This window comes from Pelodiscus sinensis, chromosome 28, assembly GCF_049634645.1.
Source record: "Pelodiscus sinensis isolate JC-2024 chromosome 28, ASM4963464v1, whole genome shotgun sequence".
In the NCBI taxonomy this organism is placed as follows: domain Eukaryota; kingdom Metazoa; phylum Chordata; order Testudines; family Trionychidae; genus Pelodiscus; species Pelodiscus sinensis.
The window spans coordinates 15,962,510-15,987,500 of NC_134738.1; the positions used below are offsets into that span (position 1 = coordinate 15,962,510).

General features: G+C 54.8%; 3 protein-coding genes and 1 long non-coding RNA gene across 9 annotated transcripts in view; 3 read left to right on the forward strand and 1 right to left on the reverse strand.

The window, feature by feature from the left end:
* The window catches only part of LOC102455681 (disintegrin and metalloproteinase domain-containing protein 32), a 28,371-nt gene extending 25,644 nt beyond the window's left edge, over positions 1–2,727 (forward strand). For all 5 annotated transcript variants that reach the window (XM_075910922.1, XM_075910923.1, XM_075910925.1 and 2 more), the window contains 2 exons: positions 289–321; positions 1,741–2,727. In XM_075910922.1, the coding sequence (XP_075767037.1) occupies positions 289–321; positions 1,741–1,747 (40 nt within the window). In that variant the 3' untranslated portion in view covers positions 1,748–2,727. The remainder of the gene's footprint in view (positions 1–288; positions 322–1,740) is intronic.
* LOC142820946 (uncharacterized) overlaps positions 1–24,991 on the reverse strand; it is a 165,872-nt gene that overhangs the window by 9,538 nt on the left and 131,343 nt on the right. The gene's annotated exons all lie outside the window — the stretch shown is intronic.
* LOC102455437 (indoleamine 2,3-dioxygenase 1) lies at positions 8,716–21,472 on the forward strand. Its single transcript, XM_006113257.4, has 10 exons — positions 8,716–9,134; positions 13,192–13,287; positions 13,364–13,483; positions 13,883–14,001; positions 14,531–14,545; positions 15,846–15,945; positions 16,525–16,642; positions 17,627–17,678; positions 19,236–19,384; positions 19,909–21,472. The coding sequence occupies exons 1-10, from the start codon at positions 9,045–9,047 to the stop codon at positions 20,271–20,273; spliced, it is 1,224 nt and encodes a 407-aa protein (XP_006113319.2). The 5' UTR covers positions 8,716–9,044; the 3' UTR covers positions 20,274–21,472.
* The window catches only part of LOC102453712 (indoleamine 2,3-dioxygenase 2), a 20,109-nt gene continuing 16,617 nt past the window's right edge, over positions 21,500–24,991 (forward strand). The window contains exon 1 of the mRNA XM_006113251.4: positions 21,500–24,991. This exon is cut by the window's right edge and continues 224 nt beyond it. The gene's annotated coding sequence lies outside the window, so the exon portion shown is untranslated.

Below are 24,991 nucleotides of genomic sequence, written 5' to 3' on the forward strand. Positions count from 1 at the left end.
CCATGTCCCAGTACAAAATGGAACATGGAATGCGGCAACAAACAAAATCCACAAGCTAACTTGGAAGGTAAAGAGAAGCATGGAAGAAAATGTAGGGGCATTTTAGCACTGTGGAGAATGAGAGGGTGATTGGTTACAGAGAAAGACAAACTACTCGGGTAAAAGTAATTGTCACAATAAATAATTCACAGTATGCTGTAGAGTGATGAGACTAGAGCAACGATGCTGTGTGTATAATGTGCTTACCTTTAAGTACTCATAACACTTTATTTTATAATCTAAATCTAGATTAGAAGATGTGGATCAGTCAGAAAATCCAAGGTAATTGTCGCATTTGTTAGAGCAGTAGAACTTGCTTGGTATTTTCATACGACAATCTGTATTTGATGGTTGCAATGTGACTTTGATTTTAAAGTACAGCTTAGAAGAAAAAAATAAGCTAACAAATTTAATGCATTGATATCTTGTGTGGCTAACCCATGTTCTTTCAATTTACCAGCTGTGATTGAGAGAGATATTTCATCCACAAAAAATTTAGAAAAGTTATCAGCATCTGTAAATAGCTCTTCTGCCTTTTTATTGGGCCAGTTTTTTAAAGGTATGTTGGTGCCTACAGATGCAGATCACCTAGTAGGATTTTCAGAAGTGCCTAGTCGACTACCCAATAAGACTAGGCTTATCAGGTAGTCAAGTCACTACTCGACTTGATACAGAGGCAGCAAAGGTTGGAGCAAAAGTTGGTGCTGAAGGGAGCCAACTTAAAAGCCAGTTCCACCCAGCACTGACTCCACAGGGACGGGGGAGTTAGAGGCACAGCGGGGGAAACGGCACAAGTGTGCCAGGTCCAGATGCTGCAGCTGTGCTTTTTAAGAGCCTAGTGGCTCTTGCTACATTGAAAAAGCAGAGCTACAGTGAACTCCCTTATCGACTAATCGAGTAGTCGGTGGAAATTCCATCAACTATTCAATTTGCTTCCTATCCACTATTTAACATCCCTAGTGCGGGCACTCTGCGATCAGCTGGCAGTAAGAGGCAGGTCCAGGAGCTGGGATGTGTGGGATGGAATGTACCACGGAGATGTACTGGACACATAGGAAGGCAGTTCTGGGAGAGTGTGAGGGAGTGAATGAACACAGGTGAAAGGGGCCCGTGGCCAGGCTGAATCTGTAACTTCTTGACCTTTTAAAATAATATTTTACGGAAAAAGCTGCTCTGAATGTCTCGGAGTCTCCGTGGATACAGTGCAGGCTTCCCCCCTGCAGAGCAGAGCAAGCTGTGGTCACAGTACGCTCCAACACCGTCAGCCTGGGAGTCCTGGCTCCGCACCTCCCATTCCACTGACAATCTGGCCTGTTTCTTGAAGATACAAGATACTGACTAGCGTGTTCAGGGTTAATCTGCTCATCCGCAGTGGCCAGTGGGGGCTGTAGTGTTAGCCCTGGTCCAAGCGCACCACCCAGTATCTTCAGGATTCAGCCACAGGAGGTGTGTCTGGTCCTCTCGGCAGGAAGGCTCCCGCCCAGGTATAACAGCAAGCACAGTTTGGTGTCTGAGGCGAGAGTGGGAGCAGTGAAAGCTGCCTTATGATGGAAACAGCTTGAGTCTCCCCTCCGACAGACAACAGATGCACTTATTATGGCTGAATTCCCAGCTACAGCATTTGCTCGCGTTGCTGTTTTATGTATTCTTGATCATTCTGTTACCAGCAATATGTTTTTCCTCCTATTCTGTCTGCCACAGTGTATAGCCAATAACACCAGAAGGCTGGAAATTATATCAGCAGTCCAGTGCTCCCAGCATGCAACCTCTGAAAGAACAGCACAACAGAAAACCAGCTTTAATTTGGATTTTTAAAATTATTCCAGTTAAATATTCCCTTCCTCCCATAAAGATAGAGCGTCTTTTTAAAGTAATAGTAAGTACCGTGAAGCGAAGACTGAACTTAAATGTGTTGTGTATGTCCATTTCCTGTACAGAACCATTCCATTCAGCATGTTTATTGACTTATTCTGGTGTTATAAATTCATGCCTGTCGCAGGGCTTGACAATTTCACGTTCCTGTTTGCTAATGATGAGTTTGAATCTTTTGGGGGTGAGCATTCCAGCTGTCATTTGGAGGAAGCGATGTTGGAAAGAGCCTGACAGATACAAATCAACAGAAGGGTGCTGAGTCTGTCTCCAGACAGTTTGGTGTTAGAGATTTGAGCTCCCCCGGTCCTCTCAACGGAGCACTCAATTAATTGTTCTCTCATAAACCACTAAGGAGCAAACCCCAGAAGTGAGGACTCAGAAGAGGCAGGATCATGAAGACACCAGCAGCACATCTGGCGAGCGTGTTTGGGGCGAGTATGCTGCATTCTCCCTAGCAAGCTCCAGTGGGAACACCGGTCAGCCTTGCAGGCCAGTGCCTGGAAGGCATGTAGAAGCCCTGAGGAATTCCTGTAGTTTAAATTGTTTGGTTAAAAGGTGGTCATTTGATTTCTCATAATTGCTCTAGACCTCAGTAGGTTTTTGACTTGCCTTCATTATTTTTTTTCAGTTGATTATTGAAATGAAAATTGAATATTTTTCTCTTTCTGCTACTCAACAGTGAACTTTAATGGATTCTTAGTTTGCCTAGAAAACGTTTGTAACCTTTTAATTTTGCTTTTAAGGAGTCTTCTCCTTCTTGTGTAATTCTGAATTGGATATTAATTATAAAATAAAAAGTTTTTCTAAAAAAAATCTGGAAACAGCTACATCTCTTATTTGTGCAGGGTAAATCCAGAAGTTCATGTTACCAGTTCTGCTTGGATTATTTTTACTGATGTTCAGTGAGGTGATCTGCAGAATACAATAATTGAGAACCATGTAGCTGAAGACTGGGAAATTTCACAGAGCATGTTCTTAAACTACCTCCACTTACTGGGAGAGCAACACAGTGGAGATCGATCTCCTGGGATCGATTTCAGCATGTCTAGTAAGGACCCACTAAATCAACTGCTGATCACGCTCCCATTGACTCTGGTGCTCCACCAGGTTGCAAGGAGTAAGGGAAGTTGACAGGAGACTTTCTCTCATCAACCACCAATAGTGTGGATGCCGTGGTATGTCGAACTAAGGTACGTCGACTCCAACTATGTTACTGACATGGGTGGAGTGACATGTTTTAGCTCAACTTTGCCCCCTACTGTAGACCTGGCCTTACAGTCATAATTGTATCGACACTAGAGAGTTTTGTCCGCATATCTATACAGTGGGGCTACGTCTAGACTGGCATGATTTTCCGCAAATGCTTTTAATGGAAAAGAGCATCTAGATTGGCACGGACGCTTTTCCACAAAAGCACTTTTTGGGGAAAAGCGTCCGTGCCAATCTAGACGCGGTTTAGCGCAAGAAAGCCCTGATCGCCATTTTCGCCATTGGGGCTTTTTTGCGCAAAACAATATCACGTTGTCTACACTGGTCCTCTTGCGCAAAAGCATTTGCATAAGAGGGCTTTTGCCCGAACTGGAGCAGCATAGTATTTCTGCAAGAACACTGACAATCTTACATGAGATCGTCAGTGTTCTTGTGGAAATTCAAGCGGCCAGTGTAGACAGCTGGCAAGTTTTTCCGCAAAAGCAGCTGCTTTTGTGGAAAAACTTGCCAGTCTAGACGCAGCCTGGAAGTACATAGCCAAAACCTAGTGGTAACAAGGCCTTACTCAGGTATGTCTATGCTGGCTGGAAGCTAGCTAGTGCTCTACAAAGAGAAATGGAGCCAAGAGCAGAACTAGCCACTCAGGTGTGATCCAGTCAGCGCTCATAGGGACATATTCAGTGCAGCTAGCCCCTTGCTCGGCATGGCTACACGTCTGGTTCCAGCGTGCTGTCTTCATCTGGGGGTGGTGTTTGCCTGCTGGGGACCATCTTTGCTTTCTGATACCCTCCCTGTGGGTCCTCAACTAGCTCAGCAGGACACCTGAATAGTCAGGGAGCAAGTCACATGGTCCCCTGTGGTGCTCCAGGCAGCCCCGGCCCTCCAGACTGCATTTCAAGCTCACCCTGGGTTCTGCATCGCCTGGTAAGGGGACTCCTGGTATTCAGGCGTGTTCCTTGCTGCCCCTCACGCACAACCTTCTGGTGAAATTCTAGGGAGGAAGCTGGACGCTTGGGTCCATAGTAGGGCATCAGTGAGCCCTTGGCACGTTGGGAGAGTTGGAGGCTTGTGGTGCGTGTCATAGCAAAGCGTGTGATGGGGTTGGCTGGGATTCTCTTCTGGCTATAGGCCAAATGCTGCCTGGTGAGAAGACAAGGCAGCAGTTTGATTTGCATCGTTCCTATTTGAAGACCTACAGCCTCTGCGAATCGTGTCAAAACCTCTCGCGCTCACACTTTGTCTCTAGCATACGAGGAAGACAGTGGGACATGGGGAAGAAAAGCTGGTGCAGAATGTGGAAGAGGAGCAGGAAGTGCACACCGGGCACAGTGACCGTCCTGTAATGAGGGAAAAAGTCACTCGATTTAGTTGGGATTGGTCCTGCCTTGGGCAGGGGGCTGGACTTGATGACTCCTGAGGCCTCTTCTATGATTTTATGCGTGGGGTGGGCAAGAAGAGAGAGTGAACCTGGCAGCAGCGGCGGCTATAGGGCAGGGCGAGCAGGGTGGCTGCCCGCGCTTCAATAGGCCCCGCGCAAGCGCCAGGGGCGGACTGGCCTGGCAGGATACTGGGAATTTCCTGGTGGGCCATCTGCCGAAGGGCCAGCCAGCGGCTGCTGGAGGAGGAAGAGGGGGATTGTGGCGGGGCGCCGTAGCCCCGCACTTTTGAAATTCCCCGGCGCCAGCCAGTACGGGCCATGTGGGGCCGAGGGCACGCACGCGCAGCATGCTGAAACGCTGCGCAACAGCTGAGGGGGGAGACGCCCGGGTGTGGCGTGGCATGTTGTGATGCCACAGCCCGGGACTTTAAAACCGCGCGGCACAGCGTTGCACCGCACGGTTCGGCACGTGACCTGGCGCCTGGGCTGGGGCCGCGGCCGCCCAGCACACTGGAAGGCAGAAGGTGGATGGCAGAGGAAGGGGCTTGTGCTGAGGGGAGGGGGGCAGGTCATGAGAAGAAAGAGGAAGAGACACAAATGCCAGGGGGCCAAGTGGAGACTGAGGAAAAGGGCAGGCGGGGAGGTGTTAGGAGGAGGGGGGACAGGGTGATGCTGGGAGAGGAGAGGCTAAGGGCATTGGGGGCTAAGGGGGGAAGGGGGAGAAGGCTTGAAAGGAGGGGTGGGCATGAGGAAGGCGGGGATGGAGCAAGGCATGTGTGAGGGCACAGGGGCATGGGGGGAAAGGGGGAAGAGGGTGGTGAGGGGGTGGGCATCAGGGGACAAAGAGGGCACAGGGGCAGTGAGGGAAGGGGGAGGCAGCAGGAGGGGGCAGGGCTAAGGGAAGGTGCAGGTGCCAGGGGATTCTGGGGTGAAGCAGGAGGGCAGACACCTGCAGCGGAGGGACCAGCACCAGAGGAGAGAGGCAGGGCAGGTGTGTAGAGGGAGGTGTTAGGAGAGGGGATGAGGAGGGGTCGCTCACATGATCAGTGTGGGGCTACTGGAGGAGTGGGCACGGGGGGGTACCCCTTTTTTCTGTTTTTTCTCCAAAGGGGGGGGGGGCGCAATATTGTGCTGCTCTGGGCCCCGCAAAACTCTCATCCGCCCCTGGCTGCCAGTGCCTGCCACAGAGAGACCGCCACAGTGTGAAGGCCGCTGTTACAACCAGATGGTCAAGAGAGGAGTGAAGACGAGACATGGCTGGGCCGACCCTACGGTCAATTTGGAGGACTTGTAGACAGTGGCCCCCTCCTCTGCATCGCCTGCCAGACAAGCAGCCTTAAAAAACACAGGCCCTGTCGGCTGCCGGCAGTGGGGGCTGCTCTGTGTGTGAGAGGGATCCCTGTCCTCAGCTGCTGTGCCCCAGAAGCGGCGCGTAGGCGCTCGGCGAGGAGCCGTGTTAAAGCCTCACTTCCCAGAGGCAGGCGGCTTGCTTTGCACAGAGGGGTCGAAGGCAGGAGCTTTGCTGCTAACCCGTCAGTGCCAAGGGGCTCCCATGCTAGGTGGGTGTAGCAAGGAGCCTTTGCTACTGGGCACTTACACAGCAGCAAGAAAAATAAACCCCACGCCTGGAAAGGGCCGGGTTTCCCACGATAGGGGGCCTCGCTGCAAGTCCAAGATACGTTCCAAAACACTTGGATTTAGAGCAAAACAGCTTAAAGTGGGGGACTTGCATTTAAACACGTTGGGGGAGTGTTTTGCATGACTGCTAGCAGGGAATGGGAGGCCTTATACGGCATCAGCTCCTACAAACGGCAACGACTTTAGTGCGGAACGGCTGTGTACCAGGGCGACTGACAGCCGGGACCCCCGTACGGCCTGCGGTCTTTGGCACGTGCACCCCTCGCAGCAGTTTCAATAGGGCCCTGGTTTGCTGAGGTCAGGCAAAGCCGAGGTGGTGGCGGTTGCTCACAGCAGGTTTGTTTTCTTCCAGCCCGTGGTTAAAAACTGGGGGCGCGGCCCAAAGTGATAACACAAAAATGTTCTTCACCAAACTGAGCTCTGCCCCCCCCCCCCCGCCCGCCGCCCGCCCGCCGTGCCCTACAGCTGGGCTTTAAGCCTGGAAGTTACCAGACCAGGATTTTTCTAAACAGCCTGAACTTGTCCCCCCCTCTGTGGGTAAACAGGCCAGGCAAGGGGGGCAGTTCGTCTGGGTCTGGAAAGGGCCCTTGCACACAAGGCTGCCGCAGAGGCCTGCAGGTCTGAGTGCCAGGAACGCCGATGCCCCATTCCCACCTCTGCATGTATAGCCAATAGCCCCTGCCAGCAGCTGGAGCCCTGGGCGAGGCTACAGACCACAGGGCTCAGGGCTATGGAAAATCCGCCCCTGCGCAGGGCCTGCTCCCCTGACCCACTTCCCGGCACCGGGTCGTGCTGTCGATGCCAGGGCCGCTCCTGTTTTCAGCGCTGCTCCCGCCTCTCCCTGTGCCAACGGGCAAGGCTCCCCCGTGGCTGGCGGGAGCATCTCCGCTAAGTGGCCCAGCCTGTCTACGCTCGCGGCGGCGCAACAGAGAGAAACCAGTGTAAGATCCCCCCTCCCCCACGCAGCTGTTGGGAGCTGAGACTTTTTGTCAGGATCAGCACTTGCAACTTTACCCCGAGTGTCCTGGAATGGGAGGCAATATGACGCATTCCCCCCGCCCCACTCGTTTCGGGCAGCCCTGCCGCCCTGTGGCCACGAGGAGCACTGTGGCCATGGCCACTAGCAGGCACTGCACTCTGGCCAGGGCGCGCTTGGCTGGGCGCAGAAACGAGCTGCCCTGAGACGGCTGCACTCTGAATGGTGCCGTAGTGATTCTCCGCTCGCTGTGGTCAATCCGCCGCCCACGGAGGTAGCACCGTCCACGAAATAAAACCTCTCGCAGCGGCCTAGCTCGGGGGTCAGACGTCTCTGAGGGCTGGGCCTTACTTCTGCCTCCAAAGGAGCGTCGGTTGCAGACGTGGCTATAAAAACAGAGCTGCCTTTCAAAGCCTGATGTGCAGCGGCCTGGTCCCGCAGGCAGAGGGGAAAATTGCTGCCCCAGACCAATCGCTCTTGATTAGCAGCTTTCCTGTTCAAATGTCGCTAGGGGAGCACGAGACTTCCCAGTTGTGGGGTGGCTCAGATCCTACCAGGGTGGCACCTCCAGACCTCTGGGGCTTTAGCTGAGTTACTCCCAAGCCAGGAAAACCGGCGTCCAGCTGACGTGAGCCTTGGAAGAGAAGCAATGTTACTAGAAAGGTTCAACGTGCCCTGACATGCCCAACCAGCCTTTAACATCGCTGGCAAGCTAGCTGGGCCTGCCATCACCAAGCTGTACCCACGTGGACTGTGCCCAGGATTTCTGCCGTCTCTTGTGCTGAGACACCCTTCCGGCCCAATCGCTTGAGAGGTGGCAACTATGAACCAGTTCGTACTTGCCATGTGCAAACCCAGAAACATGGTTCTTCCCTCGGGAAGCCATGGTGACTTGCAAAACTGTATGAGCCTTCTAGCTGAAAGGCACCAAGACACAAGGTGTCAAAGGAAGTCATGGCATGGAGAGAAAAACAAGAGGTAGTTTCCCAACAAACTGACTTTGTCCTGCTCGTGGCATTTGATCCTTAGGCCAAGTCCACACACCAGGGGAAGGCTGGCTTAAGGGACGCAATTCCAGCTATGTAACAAAGGTAGCTGGAGTCAATGTGCCTTAAAACGAGCTTCGCTAGACCCGCTAAAGCGAACGCCGGCAGATCAACCGCCGCAGTGCTGATCTTCCCGCAGGTGGAGATGTGGCCTTAGTCTTGTCGAAGCAAAAACATGCTCCTCTGTGTTTAGGCAGCTAACAAACAGCTTTATTAATTAATAAAGCACAGCATGAGCCAAACGTGGTCACAGCAGAGCCGGGCCCAGTAAAGCTGCTAATACAATCAATCCTAGTATCTTTATACCCTTAGCCAAACAGTCTGATGTCAGGGCATCCATTTACAGAAATCTTCAATTAAATTTGGAAAAACAAAGCCTTATCAACAAGATGGCGGACAGGTGCGAGGGAGTACATCTCCTGTCCCAGCCAGCCCAATTAACACATACCAATAGCTCATCCTGTAGGCCTCTTCTCACGGGGTGACAGAAAGTTCACTCTGGTCTACGTGCTTGAGAGAAAAGCTGAAATGGTTTCTGATATACAGGATGGCTTCTAGCTAAACATAAAATAGCTTCTACAGTCTTCAGATGCAAATTAACCCTGACCAGCTCGGTGACTTCTCAAACCTCATGAATAAAGAGAAGCAGCAAGAGGAAGAAGTGATACCATTTTCAATTTGCTGCCTACGCAATGGAAAATAACAAAGTCATCGGGTGATTTTGATTGGGGAACAAAAAGTCCCTCAATGCCATTACTTGCCTGCTTTTTGCCCCGTCTTTTCATTTGCAACCAGTTTAAACTCCAGTGCCTTCTCCTTATGGAGCAATACTTCCTCGTTGCACAGAGGCTGATGGGCAGGAAAATTAAGACGCTACATCCCAGGCATGGAAAGTAGAGCCCACAGCGAGAGGCTGCAGCACCTGGAGGAGTTTCATGTTTCAGAAGAATGTGGCTTTGTTCTCCCAGACCCACTGGTAAGAGTTTCAGGATTCTTGTGTCACGTTAACGTTTTAACAGCACATTTGGTTGGGCCAGTTTTCAGACTGGAGCGAGGTAACTAGTGGTGGCCCCTGGGGGCTGAACTGGGACCAATCCTGTTCAACTTATTCTTGAATGATCTGGAAAAAGGGATAAATAGTGAGGTGGCAAAATTTGCAGATGATACTAAACTGCTCAAGACAGTGAAGTCTAATTGTAATGCACATTTACTGCTGCTTTCTGCATATGTATATAGCATCAGCATTGTGGCTGGATAATATTGTGGGTAAAGTATTGCATACAGCGAGCAAATAAGCACTCACTTCTGTACATGTGATGTATTTATATTACAATGTACATTTATCAAATTAATGCTTAGCATTGTTATATCGTTTGTAAATTGCAAACTATTATTTACACACAATATGGAACGGTTCAGTAATTTTTGCTAATGAATATAAGCAAATCTTCCAGGAAGTCGCTTTGAAGCATGACCAAATAGACATTTTAGAGCATGACGCAATAGAAACAGCTATAAGTGTGGCTGGGGGCTCTTTTTGCTCCAAATAGCTCCAGGCTGAAGAAGCAATGGGATTTGCCATTTGCTACTGCTCCATTTTTAAGTCCTGAGCAATTTTGCTGTTACCCAGAGGTGTAAATTAGATTTATGCCTGACTATAGCTGTGTACGCATCTCTCCAAGAGTTCTAGACCCTGGTGATAGCCGAAGTAACAACAAACTGCTGTGTGCAAATGAGTTGAAGAGAAAGGGCAGTGATTTCATTAACTGTACGAGGGAGACTGCACTGATGGTGGGTTTCTTGGGCCAGCTGCCATGCCACTAAAAGCCGTGTAGCGTAGAAAGGAGAAAAACCTCAGCCGCATGGAGGCAATTGTGCATTGTGTACACGGGTGCGTTCCTTCCTGACCCCTGCAGGGGGCAGCCTGGGCCCTTAAACATGAGATTTGAGCGTAATCAGGAGCTCACTGCAGAGCTGTAAGCGCAACAAACCCATCAATGGCCTCGAGGAGAAGGCGATTGCTGACACTACCATGAGGAAAGGCGACTATGAATTTCCCTGTTCAGTCACATGCCAGGCCCAGCTCGACTCCCGCACACAGAGCTTGGATGCTTCATTCCAGCCACTGGCAGAATTTCTATCCTTAGAACATTTTAAATCAGCTCCACAGGCAGGAAAGTAAAAAGCCTAAAATACATCTCACTTCACGGTAGCTAAATAAACGAACTTCCAGGGATGAACTTCCACCCCCTCCCCGTCACTATTTAAATAGCTTCAACTTCCTGCCATTGGCTCCTGTTCAGGGGGGCTTGTCACCCTCTCTGTACGCTGGCCACGATTAGGGTGAACACGTTCATCGGTAAGGTGTTCGTTAGCCTTTCAGATGCCAGTCTCCTTGCTGTCTTTGCTGAAACAGACTCACACCGCTCCCTCTCTGAGACGTCTGTCCCTAGCGATCACCAATGCAGCAGGCCGGGGTTAAGAATCGGATGTTCTCTCTGGTTAACTAAATCAGCTGAGAGAGGACTTACACATCTTATGCCTGCCTCATTGTGGGGCTGGTTCTCCAGACCCAACATAAATCAGACTAAGGTGAGACTCCGCAGGTCTGTTCTGGTCACAACAGGCCACATTCTAATTTCACTCCGGAGAAAGTCTGTAGTGGATAGAGTGTAAAAATCGGAAGGAGGCCGAACATCTTCCACAAAGTCAGATCTGCCCTTGGAATCTAGCAATGGGCAAGGTGAGATACTGTATCTAGATGTTTTTAGCTTTTATGACATTTATTAGCATAAAAATTAAGTATTAAAAACAATTCATCCTATCATGAGAAATTACTTACATTGCTGACATTTTTGACTTAAAATACCTATGATGAATACACATTATACTTCATTGGGATTATACAACGAACTATTTAGGGATGCCACAAGTTTCTACAAAGACAAAATGTCCAGCAACCAGAGCAGAAACTTGGAAAGCTCATGAGCAAGCAACACAATTGTCAGTAAAACTATTTCTCTTAGCCCATGATGAAACGGTGCTTGAATCTATCAATCAGTCCGGTTTTTTCCATTGCAATACTTTATCTTTATTCTCTCTGCCCTTCCTTGTTATTTGTGCCTGTACCATTCTGAAACCCCCGACAGAAGGGTTTTCATCATGCCACTAAGGGGGAAAACACCACATTATTTCTCCTAAAATTATATATTGAGCACAAAAGGGCAAACTTTCGGTGGAAGCAGCACCTCACTGTAGTATGAAATTTGAGCACATTTTGGGCTCCATTGCAATCGATCGATATACAGGAGCAGTGCAACTTAGCCTCAGCTCTGGGCCTTCAACATGCTAAAAAGCACCATCAGAATGAGGGTGGTTTTTGAATGGGAGTTTCCCCATCAGCAAGTGAACAGAACTAGAAGGTTTCTGTTTTGCATGGCGCTTACATAGCGTCTGAATCGGATGCACCTGCCCAGCATGATTGGGTGTCGTGTCTGTTCTCATGGCACCGGTCAAACCACATTGCCCACGCCTGGGGACCACTGCTGGACAAGCAAATCATCTCGCCTACCACATCGCGGATTGGTCTGATGCAAAGCAAACTGCTTCCGAAAGTCTCACTGTGCCTGCCCCAGCAGTTGCTCATCGCGCACTGCCAGGGGGAAGGAGCTGCAGAGGCAGAAAATGCAAATCCTATTAGATACACGCTGCCATTCCCTGCCTCCGCTACTATTCTCTGTTGGACGCCCAGGGCGTGCGCTGGGCTCCCAGGAGCGTTCCTGGCACGCAGGGTTAGTGGCCGGACACTGCAGTTAAATCCCGCAGTTAGAAGCCCACGGCTGGCCCGTGCTGCTGCGTGGGGCCAAGGGGCTGTTGAATGGCAGTGTAGATGTTCAGCCTTGTGCTGCAGCCCCAGTTCTAGGCCCCGTCAAGATCCTCCAGGTTGTGGCTTGGACGAAGTACATCTCTGCTGCAATTCACGAGCCCTTAGCCTGTGGCCAGGGCCAGCCACACATGCCCACTTGTTAGCACCAGAACAGCTGCGCTCCAAGCCTGAGGGTGCGTCTACACGGCACAGGCAGAAGCCGAGGAACCTGCCTCAGGAGGGTCTTGCCTGGTCTTCACGTGGCCAGAGAATGTCCTGGCTGGGTGGCTCGTGGAACCCAGGGCGGGCAGAGCCCTCAGGAGGCACCGAGGCCAGCCCCTGCCCAGAGCAGGACCAGCCCAACTCAACCAGCCCAGCCAGGCCTTTGTGGAGCTGGGCCTTGAAAAAACCTCTAAGGATGGAGCTTCCACCCCCCCCACTCCCTGGGTATCCCATCCCAGCGCGTCACCCCCCTCCTGGGGAAAGAGTTTTTCCTAACATCCCCCCTAACCCCTCCCCCCCCGCAACTTGAGCTCATTGCTCCTTGTTCCTCCATCTGCCCCCCCTGAGAACAGCCTCTCTGCAGCCCCTTTGGAGCCCCCCTGCAGGGAGTTAGCGGCTGCTGTCAAATCCCCCCTCGCTCTGCTCTTCTGCAGGCTAAACAAGCCCCAATCCCTCAGCCTCTCCTCATCGGTCATGTGCTCCAGCCCCTCAGCATTCTGGTTGCCCCCCGCTGGACCCTCTGCGATGCGTCCACACCCAGCCGAGGTGTGTTCGGACCCTGGCTCACGCAGAGAGGCTAATCAGGGTGGAGGGGGACCCAGAGGGAAGCAATGGCTAGTTCCTGCTCTCTCTTACAGAGAACCCGGCCTTGTTGGGATGCCACAGGAACGATCTCCAGCACGTCCAGCGGGCTCCTGGCTCCGCCAAGCGCTCCCCTCCCCAACGGGGGCAGCTTTTCGGTAGCGCCCCAGACCCTGCGCGTGCCCTTGCTAGCCTACCGCCGCGCTCCAGCACGTCTCCCACAGGCCTGCAGGGGCCGCGTCGGGGGCGCTGGCGTGGGGAAGGGGACGCCCGCGAGCGGCCGGGCGGGACGCTGCCTGGCTGAGACCCAGCGGGAAAACTCCCAGGACACAACGGCGCCCTAATTCCGCTCTCTGCCCCACAGGCCCAACTGCCAGATTATTACGCTCCCTGGACGAACGTCGCGGCCAACCTGCCCCACCTGGTAGAGACGCAGCAGCTCCGCGGGGAAGTGGCAAAGGTTTGGGCACTGCTGGGTGCGGGTTATATGCCCCAACGCCCCCGAACCTGCACTAATGCCTCCCCTCCCTCCACAGATGCCCCTGCTCAGTGCACGGCACCTGCGAGGACACAGGCAGCTGCGCCTGGCTCACCTGGCTCTCGGCGTCATCACCATGGGCTACGTGTGGCAAGGTGGCGGGAGGCAGCCCGCGAAGGTCAGCGCCATTCTGCCTCCGCAACGCCCACAGCCAGCCCCCGGCCGGGCTCCCCTCCCCTCGGCTGGCCAGAGACCGAGGCGCACGTGTGGGGAACGGCGCTCGCTCGCTTACTGGCACCGCAGGCTGCGCGCTCGTTCGCAGGCTCCCTCGCTCCCCTGAGCCGTGGGGCGAGCGAACCTGCCCAGCCCCAGAGACAAGCCGACGGCAGCGAAAGGCCACGACCTGCCTGCGGGCCGCCCTCTCCAGAGGATGAAAGGCTGGGACGGGCAGGGGCCTGGGCTCACCCCACGCGGCTCTGATCTCCAGGGGGAGCCGACCCGCTGGCTCAAACGGGCCGGGGGAGAGGAACCTGCCCGGCACAGCAGCCCGGTACCGTAACGCTCTTGTTTAACCTAGATCCTGCCCAGAGTGCTCGCGGTGCCTTTCTGCGCCGTCTCGGCGCGCCTTGGCCTGCCGCCCATCCTCGTCTACGCCGACTGCGTTCTGGCCAACTGGAAGAAGAGAGACCCCCGGGGGTAGGTTGGGCTCCAAGCTCAGCGGCAGCTGCCAGCCCCCACCATGCTTAGCGGACAGGCTCCCCCCACCTGGGTGTGTGGGCCGCCCCAGGGCACGCCCAGAGCAGGACACGTGAATGCTCGTGACGTGTGACTAGCGTGAACCTGTCCGCGTGTCAGCCACTTTCACCAAGCCAGGCAGCCTCCTGTCGGGGGCAAACCTCCCCAGGGGACCAGTCAGCTACCGACTGCAGCGCTCTGGCCGTGGCGACACTGACCGGCCCCAGGCTGGGGATGGGCGCTGCAAACAGCTGAATCCAGCCAGACAGTAAATGCCAGCCCAGAGCTCCCACCTGGGACTGGGTGCGGGACACCCCATGGTCTCTGCAGCCCCTGTTAGGGATCACTGGTTGGCTGGGTTTTGTGATGACCCCCCCTCCCCGCACTGTCTACTCCCGAGAACCCAGGTCACGCCGTTCACCAGCACTAGGTCGCGGTTTTAACATCGTCTCTCTTTCTTCCTCTCTCTCCACCTGGGCTGCGACTGGAGGCCCCTGAGCATCGGGTGAGTGGCTCCTGTTTGCCTTAGAGAAGGGCCGGCCTTTGGCGCATGTGCCAGAGGGCCACGCGGCTGGGAGTTTTCACCGCTGGTTTCAGCCGTTCCATCATAAATCTGGGACAACACACGACCTTGGTGGGGAGAGAGGGAGGCTGGGACGGATTCGTTTATGCTCACAGTGTACCAGTGCAACCACCGCCAGGCAGATTTGAACCTGGGACCTCTGGAGCTTAGTATAGGAGCCTCTGCCCTGTGAGCTAAAAGCCAGCTGGCTCCCAACCCGTGCTGTTGGTCTTATCTATTGCTGTGGTCTAGGTGCCACTGCATGGGACAGTGAACCACACTAGGGCTGCGTCTACACTGCAGGCTTCTTGTGCAAGAACTGTTTTGTGCTTGAGTTCTCGTGCAAAAGGTCTTCCACAAGAGTGTGTCCACACTGCCATGTGCTTTTGTGCAAGAGCGTCCATGGCAGTGTGGATGCTCTCTTGAGCAAGAAAGCTCTGATGGCCATTTTAGCCATAGGGGCTTCTTGCGCAGGAAATTCATGTTGTCTGTCTCCACTGGCCTCTTGTGGAAGCGCTCTTGCACAAGGGGGCTTGTTCCTCCTGGGGAGAGGAATACCGCTTCTGGAAGAAGCCCTGTTTTCCGACACTGTGCTGTAAATTTACTTGCGCAAGAACACACGTGCAGTGTAGGCGCTCTGCAAGTTGTTGAGCAAGACCAGCTGTTCTTGTGCAAAAAGCCTGCAGTGTAGATGTAGCCTAGGTGTGTGGCTCACAGCAGCATGGCACAAACGTACGTGGGAATGGGACAAGCCACTCACTGCTGCAGGGCGGCTTAGAGAACACATGCAAATGTGTGCAAGACTGGCAGGTGGAACCAACCTTGGGACCCCTGGAGCTCGGTGCAGGCATCCTAACAGCCTGAGCTGAAAGCCAGCTGCCTCCCTGCTACGGCTGTAGCAGACCCCCTGTTCTCAATGCCCCTGCACGGGGCAGTGACCCACCCCCAGCGGGGGTGTGAGTTACACATGCGCCCTGCCGTACGCAGCTCAATTCAGAGCCATCTCTGGCTGGCAGCCTCACTGGGTGCTAAGGGCCTAAGGTTACCACGGGCTTTGCTTTTCTACATGCATCTGTCACCCGAAGAGCAGGCAGCCCGCCCGCTCGCCGCACCCTCGGCCCGAGAGGCGTGTACGTTGTAGCTGATGCTGAGAAGCTGTGTCCAAGGAGGACGGTGCAAACGATTATGACAACGGGCGCGTATTACTGGCCTCGCCCTGGGGGATGCGTCTTTCTTCCCACAGGAATCTGGACACCCTCTTTTCATTCCCTGGCGGGGACAGCAGCAAAGGGTTCTTCCTAGTCTCACTCCTCGTTGAAGTGGCAGCCACCCCGGGGCTCCAGGTACAGCGTCCTAGTGGAGCAGCCGGGGGTCGCTCCTGGACTAAGTGCAGTTTAGCGCTTAGAGAGCGTTACCACCCAGGCTCGCCACGGCGATTAGGGGCTACTCACAGGAACCAATCACTCCGGGGACAAGTGCAGGGTTTCCCACTGTCCACCTAAACCCTCGTGTGGTAGACGTAACTTTGCACCCTCCCCTCTGCATGGGCTGGCATCGGTTTTCTCCTCATTTGCCTACAGGCAAGAGTCCACCCCCCCCCCCCCAAACGAGCAAATTGGTGCCAACCGTTAGCGTAGCTCACAGCAGACTGATTTCCACCCTCCCATGATGCTGCGGGGCACTGGAGGAGCCTCAGCATCTCTCGCGGGGTCCCAGCCGCAAGGCTGGGGAGAAGGGGCTTGGCTATGTTACTTGAAGAGGACGGGGCTGTACGCGAACCCCTGCTAAGAGCCCAGCTTTGTTCCCTGGAGAGGGGTCCTGCTAGAAAACCCTGGGAGGGACCTAGGTGCCGGCACCACTTTCCCCAGAAAGCCTGATTTGTATTCTGAGGCCAAGGCTGTTTTTCCTCTGTTCCCTCCAAGGCAATCCCCACGATTGTCAAGGCCGTACTGCGCCAGGACCTCTGCTCCGTGCACACAGCACTGCAGGACGTGGCCCTGGCTATATGCAGAATGCAGGAAGCTTTCACACTAATTCATGGTAAGTGCTTTGGCAGCTGCGCTTGCGGTTTGTGACCCAAATGATCCCAGCACACAATTGAAACGAATGCAGCAATCAGTCCCTGTTTGAGAGAGACCCACAGCTGCTTGTAGTTGGGAGGGAAACAAACATCCCGGCTGCCTGAGTCTCCTTATGGCCAGACAGGTAAGGAGCGAGGAAGCGCCTGCATCCTTCCCATGTGCCCAAGGCGCGGCACCCTCAGACAGGAGCCAAAGGACTCGCATTTCCTGCCCCTAAAGCTCCCCCCGTCGGCGCTGAACGAGGCGGGCCCTGTTGGAAGCGTGTCTCACCGACGGGGGGGGCAGGCCGGCCGGCCGACTGGCACACACGTTGTAGCCGGGGGGATCAGGCCCCAGAGGTGGCAGCCTTGTCACACACTGAAATGTGAGACCTGGATCCACCCCACTCAGCTCTGGGGGGCTGACTCCCTGGCACGATGCCTGCTGGGAATTCTTAGGCAAACCCTTTGGCTCTGTCCCTGGAGCGCGCGGCAACTACTGCTGACTGCCCATAGCAGAGCTCTGCTTGCCCGTTCCCTCACACACCCTGCCCAAGTGGCATGGGCGAGGGCTGGCTGCAAACCACTGCACGGGCCCTGCCGGGCTGGAGGACGGCTTTGCCGCCTGGTACCACAGAGAGCCGCGCCCGCTCCCAGAGTGCCGCCGTCACGTGTGCTTTCGGGGAGCCCCTCGCTGGCCTGGCCTCGCCCCCGGAGCTCCGCTCACTCAAGTGGGGGCAGTGCTGGGTTCGTAACGGTCACGCTGCTGTGCTGTCATGGCCGCCCAGACAGATGAAACACTTTGCGCCAATGAGGAAGGGTCGCACGGCACTGTTCCAAGCCAACCAAGAGCGCTCCCATTGCTGGCCAAGTGCCAGAGCTGGCAAGCCAGGGCCCTCAGGGTCAGTTGCATCTGTTGCTTCTGGCTCCAATGTCACCCGAACAAGCGTCCCGTCTCTCCACAGAGCATGTCGATCCGGGACTGTTTTTCAGAACCCTTCGCATCTACCTCGCCGGGTAGGTACCTGCCCTGGGGCACTATCTCTTTAGGGAGAGGGAAGTCCCTAGGCTGCCTCCGACCAATCCCCGGCTGGTGTGAGACACAGCACTTCCAGCACAACCTGCCTGCTCCAGAAAACGTCTCCCCATCCCGCCCGTTAGCAGGTGGCCCCAAAGCAGGACTTTCAGAATTTCCAAGTTGCTAGAAGGAAGGAGAATTTTCCATGTATCTATCGCAGCATGAGGGTACAAACAGTCACTCGCTCCATCCCTTTGTAAACGCTCACAGAGCGCTCACCTCCCAGCAAGCGAGAGTATTTACCCTTCTGCTGCCCCCTTCCAGAGGCTGCTGACACCGGCGCTGTTCCCTTCCCCCTTTCCTTGTGCTTCTCTCTCGCCCTCTCTGGCAGGAAGTGGCCCAGATGTAGGTTGACCAGATGTCCCGATATCAGGGTGCTGTTGTAAATAGGGTCCTGTTCCTCCTCCGCACCCTGATTTTTCACACTGCTACTTGATGTTCCATTAGAAACTTTGCCCATCACACGGAGGAGCTTGTCCCTGTTGAGTAAAGAACGAAGAAGTTCCCAGCCGAGTCTGACCCTACCTAGAAGCTGCATTAGAGCTCTGAGCCCCCCCTTCCCACAGCGAGCACGATAAGTTCCTTGGGAGAGGAGGCCTTGGAGGGGCTAAGGCCACTCTGCGTTACCAGAGCACAGCTCTTGCTGTACAGCCAGTTTCCAGGACAACTGTCTCTGTCCAGGACTGACCCGTGCTGCAAGTCACTAGTGTGTATTGGTTAGCACCGCATGTAACTATCAAACCGCACTAGGGAGGTTTGGCGACAAAAGGGCTGTCAACAGGCAAAAGTCGCCAAAGGTGAAAACCGGTCAAGCTGGTTTTTCTGCTTCCCATGATCGGCATTTCATGGCTACATGGCTAGCACCCTGGGGACAGATAGAGCAAAGCATTGTGGGTAAGCATCCCACAGTGCACTGTGGTGGGAAGGCTGAGCTAATCCCTGCAATTCTTGGGATTACCTCAGAGCTCTATGAGCTCTCTGTGCTAAGGAATGTCGAAGCAGCACAGCCGTCCCTCCTACAGCAGTCTGCCTGGTGCTGGGTTCCTAGCCGGGCAGAACAGGAGCACTCCAGTGATTTGCTCTTTGTTTGTTCCCCAAACGGAGCAGCTCACTCAGTTGTTAGACACTTCCCGGAGCTCTGAACGGGGGAGGGGTGCAGGCCTGCAGGGCAGCAGAGTGCACAGAACACTGAGCAGAGCCATCAGGGCAGGCCTTGTAGGATACTGGCGGAAGCCAGTTCTCTCACCAAAACAAACAGAAGAGTCCACACTGGCTCTCTGTTGACAATAAAGACAAAAGTCTCTCACAGGCTGGACGTTTTTTGTCACCAAAATGGGGTGTTTTTCCCCAACAAAAGTCACATGGCAGTGTAAATGCTCTCACTGCTTTGTCACCAAAAGGCAGAGTGTGGTGACAAAACGTGCCAGTGTAGACAAGCCCGCAGTCAGTACAGCGAAACCCTGCAGCTGCTTCTCACTTCATGTTTTTGGAACTAGCTGGAAGGACAGTTCCCTGATGCCGGAGGGGCTGGTGTACGAGGGGGTGTGGGAGGCCCCCAGGCAGTTTTCCGGTGGCAGCGCAGCACAGAGCTCTACGTTACAGTGCTTTGATATCCTGCTGGGAATCCCGCACAGCACAGCACAGGGTAAGTGGCCTGGAAGCAGCCGTTGGACGAGGATAGACGCCGTTCACCAGAGATTCAGGTTGTAGTGCTTCAGGTTAGTCCAGAACTCTCCTGCCGGCCATTGCTGCTCGGGGGGTCTCCACAGACCGGGATTTCCCTCCCACAACAGATACAGGTCTCACATGGCCCAGGGCCAGAAAACCAGCAGTGTCACCGGCATCGTTAGTGACGGCATTAGAAACCACGGGCGTGTTCACACAGCGTGCCAGCCTCCCCCCAGATAACCCAGAAGGGCAGAACTCCCCCTCATTTTCAGAGGGAATTGATACGTCGGCCACAGCGTGGCCCCTTCCTGAGGCAGGGGGCGGGGTGAAAGTTTGCAGCAGGGCACTGGCGTTAGGGGAGAAAGAGAGTCACCGGGTGGCCACTGATTGACATTGGTTTTGGTAATTCACTCCTCAGAGGGGTGGCCGTTGCCATTCAGCTGGCTGCAGGCGAAGGCTGAGTTGGGCTAAGCTGGGTAACCACTCGCCTTGCTGTTGCAGGGTTCTCGGCAGAGTATCTCAGGCGCATGCGGGACTACATGCCGGCGGCTCACAGGGCCTTTATCCAGACCCTGGCATCTGGCCCTTCCCTCCGGCAGTTTGCGCTGGTGACGGGCGACGCAGGGCTGCGGGCTGCCTTCAACCAGTGCGTGGCGGCGCTGGCGGCGCTCCGGAGCTACCACATCCAGGTGGTCACCAAGTACATCACCATCCCCGCAGGGAGGTGCCGAGCGGAGCAGCAGCTCGGGGGCTGTGTCCAGGAGGGCGTGTCAGTGCGCTCAGACATGGGAACCGGCGGGACAGACTTCATGCGCTTTCTCAAAGCCATCCGAGACAGCACCCACACGGCGCAGCTCACGGACTAGCCCGCAGCTACAGGGGGCCCTCCAGACCCTGCCCCTCCCCTGGTGCACTCAGCCCTGGTAGTCACCCCCCAAGATGGACGGGGAGGGTTTGGGGAAGGACTGGGCCTCCTGTCCGACAGTCCGGGGGAGCAGGCAGAAGGCACCCAGCTGGAGCTATGGACCCCTACAGACAGAGGCATGGAGGGCGCATTCTCTGAAACCACAAGGCCTGGCTGGTGCCCCAGGGCTGGCTCACTGACTGGTGACTTGAGAGGCTTCTGTGCACTGGATACACTTTGGCTGAGGACAGCCCAGCCCGTACGGCCGCGGGGCCCTCGCTTTGTAGCCTGCTTCCCTTGGGTCTTAGTGCTCAACCGCTCCCTGCACTCACTCTTGAAGGGGACATGCTGTTTTAATTTATTTTTATTTTTATTTTTTTTTGCTCAACAACTTTGGTTCCCCCCCCCCCCTCTTTTTTTTCTTAAACAGAGTTTTTTTCCTGGTGTTTTTTTTTGGAGCGGGGTGTTCAATATTTTTGTTTCAACCATCTGGCAACCCTACAGGTGCCACTTAAGGCAATTCCCTCCCACCCACCAATGCCCCGAGCAGGTGCTGACTCATGGCCAGGGCAGGCCTGGCCTGTGGGGCAGAGCCGGGTGTGGAGCTGCAACATCGGGGATCTATTTCCTGTTTCAGCGCCAATCTCTGGCAAGACCCTGGCCAAGCCAGGCAGGGCCAGGTTCTCCAGAGCGCCTGCCAAGCCCTCGTCCCTGAGGTGACCGCGCCGCCCCCAACCCCTATGCCCTGGAGAAGGGCAGCGCTTGCCTGGCTAGGGCCATACCATGCACGCGGCACAGAACCACAGCCCACGCCAGAGTGGGAAGGGGCATGGCAGCCAAGGGACGTTGTCTGTCACCCGAGGGTCTCACTAGGCTCTGAAGGCTGAGGCCGGGGGGGGGGGGGGGGTAGGGCAGGCTTTTCTTGCCATGCTTGCAGACTGGGCAGGGGGAGGGGCAGGGCTCTGGGGGAAAGTGGGCCTCAGTCCAAGGAGCCGTGTGTGATTTGTTCACTTTGCAGAGGCGGAGGTACAAGGACTGGACTATTCAAACGTGGAGAGCCAGCTGTAGGGGCCAAACTGACTAGCCCACGGTCCACCAGGCAGACACCCCCCCCCAGTTCCGGCTCACAGGCCTCTGGGACCCTCCCTGGAAAGTTGACAGAGGGTCTGACCGACTCCGAGAGTTGAAGGGCTCCCAGCTGTGCAGAGAGCAGGGCCGATGGGGGATTTGGGGGGTTGAAAGGTTTTGCCCTGAGCTGTCCCATTCAGCCAGGACACCACCAGCCCGAAAGGAAGGGGGCCTGGCGGTGGGTGATGCAGTGAGCCGTTGGCTGGGCCTCTGTAAGGTTTACTTGGTCTTGTCTAACCAGCCAGCAGCTTCCTCCTGTCTGCATTAACCACCTAGCGGGCAGGGAGTTTTGTTCCCCATGTATCACTGAACCAATTAGCTTGGGAACCGACATCGCCTTCTTCTAATGACTCCCCCCATAAATAGCTGTTTGATAGTCCCCATTAGCTGGGTGCATGCAGTAGGTACAGCTGCATATTATGCTCCAGTGACAAGCACATTAGCAGCATGTAATTTACTAATGCAAATTAAAACAGTCATTAGTATCTTATGCTCTATTTGGCATTGGCAAATTCATAACGACATTAGCATACATTTAATCATTAGGAAGTTAGCTGGAAACCCAAAGAAATCCTTAAGTGACATGAAACGTGTATTAGGAAATTATTTTACCCCCTGCTGTGACCTGCTTATTTTTGTGACAGCCACTTCAGTTTTGGTTTCCATTAGCTTCTGGGCTAATAATAGCCTTGGCACAGCCCCGCTCAATCAGCAGCACCGAGACTAAGATACAGCCCATGCCTAGCGGTGCACATCGCCCCTTTGAGGACGGGACAAAATACTTGAAACCCGGGGGGCAAGCTGCATGCTAAGGTCTGCCTGAAGGGAGCTGTGGACTGGAACACACATGATCAGCCTCTGTACCTAGCTAGTATAATGGGCGTTGGGTTTGTCCGCCCAGGACAAGCTCCTGCAATCAGAGGAACAGCAGGTCGGGCCAGTAGATGGCAGCCTTGGGCTAGAAGCCGGGAAACGGAGGGTCACCGATTTCCAGTCCAGCCAGAAGGAACTATAATGAACCGTAGCCTGACCCCTGTACAAAACACAGGCCAGAAGGCCTCCCTGGGCAGCGTCTGCGTCAAATCTAGCCCATACCATCATCCAAGAGCTGTGTGGTGGCTCTGCTTTGTGACCTCAGGCAAGTCACCGTCTCTCTCTCGGCCCCCGTTTCCTCTCCCACCTTTTGTCCATCTGCTGTGCCCAGAGAGCGAGTTCTTCGGGGCTGGGACTGCCTGACCCGCGTCTGTGCAGTATGTGGCGGGGGGGGGGGAGATTCTGGGGGCTACCGCATTGCAAATAATAAACCAGCCCTTCCCCTATCTCCTTTCCGAAGCAACAGTTATCCGTACGTGTCCTCGGTTCTCAAATAGTTTAAAAGATCCCAGACACAGTCTGCGCGCCCCTTCCCAGCATAGTGTCCCCATGAGGCCATGTAACTCCAGGAGCCAGGCACAAGCATGGAGTCCCGGCCCGGCCGTATCTGTGATTTAAATGCAGGTTCCAAGGGCTCGCCCCGGAGCTTGTGTAACGCCAGCTAAAGCCATGGAGCTGCGCCAGCTAGTCCCCAACAGCCTCGTCGCCCTGAGAGGTGCTGCCCGCACAGCCAGGGGAAGAGTGTTCCACCTCACGGCGTCAGGGCCAAGGCCAGTCACAGGCCAGATGGGAACAGACGCTGCCCAGTTGCAGAGCCACAAGCAACAGAGGCCAGGAACCCGGGGGCAAGGGAGAGGCGTGCGCAGCATGCAGGGCCGAGGGGGCTGGTGCACTGCGGTGCTGACGGCAGGCCGGGGACTCCTGCTCTGGCCATAGCGGGGACCAGCCTGGGTTTGCTGTGCAGCCGCAGGGAGGCCGTGCTAGAGCACACCTGCGCTGGGCAGGGGCAGGGCGAGCCGGCAGGGCTGCTGCCCGTTCCTCTGGATGGGGCATGTGTAGGCAGGGAGCACAGCCCCATGCAGCAGCTGTGTGGGAGGAGGGGAGGAACTCACAACGCCCCCCCAGGAGACAGAGGAACGGAGCAGACTGTGGAGCCGGGGGTCAGGTTGTGGGGTACAACAGCAGAGTGGAGACAGTCTCTTACCCAAGGGACTATGAACAACGGCCGCCAGGCACTTGGCACTGGCCACGGGCTGCTTCTCTGGGGCGGGGCAGGGGGACTAATAGGGCCTAAGCTATCAGAGAGGACAGAGACGCTTACACATCTATTGCACTCCTTTTCCAGGCAGGCCCTTGAGCACATGCACACACAGAGACACGGCCCTACCTGGACTCTAGCAAAGGCGGGGCGAGGGCTCCCATCTCTCAAGGCTGGAGCACAGGGGCAGGGCTGGGGATGTGCCGTTTGCTTTCGGGACCACATCTTGGGATTGAGCAAGACCCCTCAGCGCAGGAGCCTGCCTGCTCCAATTGAGCTGACTCAGAGCCGGCACGTACCCGACTAGCTGATCTCCAACGTCACTTCCAAGACACCAAACGGCCTGGTAGCACTTTACAGCCTAACACAGCGTAGCTGGGCTCGTGCGCAGGGGTCGTGTAACTAGTTCGCATTCGATAACGAACGAGACTGTGGCCATTGGACAGTGAGACGCTTCGCTCAGACCATTGGTTGTTTTTTCCTGGACAGACTAACTCGGCTACCCCCGGAAGCATCTGATCACTTCCAAAGGGAGCCCAGAGCCCTGCAGGATGGCTCCCCCTGAAACTGACCCAGCTGCTCTGCTTACCTCGCCAGCCCTGGGCAGATCACACTGCAACCTGGCCTCCCTGCCCGTGGCTCAGCGGTTCAAACCCAGGTTGCGCTCTTTTATCAAGACCACTCTCTGGACGCAGTAAGCCAACGCCCCGCATTGCCCTATGAAAACCAGCTAGTCACTGTGCGCTTTCCCATGCTAGGTCTTTACACACCAGCGACCTGCATCGTCCCCATGCTAACGCCCCGCCGGCAGAGGTCACCCCCCCACATTTTTGGTTCACACGCCCCTAGAGCGCTGGCTGTTGGACACAAAGCGTATGCCTCTCCCTGTATTGACAGGCGTATCGATGCATCCACAACAGGCAGAGCTAACCAGGGTCCGACTTGCGCGTCATGGCTGGCATCAGCTGCACCCTCCTCTTTTGCTACAGCACAGGAACTGATGAGGGTGATAGACCGCGTAAGATGCATCCCTCTTCCAAAAGGACAAAGAATGAATGAACCGATCAGACAAGCCCACTATCATCAATTCATAGTTTGAATTAGAATCATACGGATAGATCACTCTAAACCCCGTGATTTTAACAGGGGAGGGGAGAGCGTTCTAATAAATGCCCCAAGTCAGCCTATAGCTCTTTATGAAATTCTGCGGCGTGTGCAGGAAACACACTCCTCGTAACAGAGAATGAGAACCTTTCCTTAGGACTTTTGCATAAGGGGAATGTTGATTAGCGATGGCGCCTTATCAGCAACCTTTAATCGTGTTTACTCAGACCCTCTGGCCATTGGACAGTGAGGACTCTTCGCCCAGGACAAAGGTCTGGTACTGCTGGATTCCTGGGAAAATGCTTCACTTACTCAGC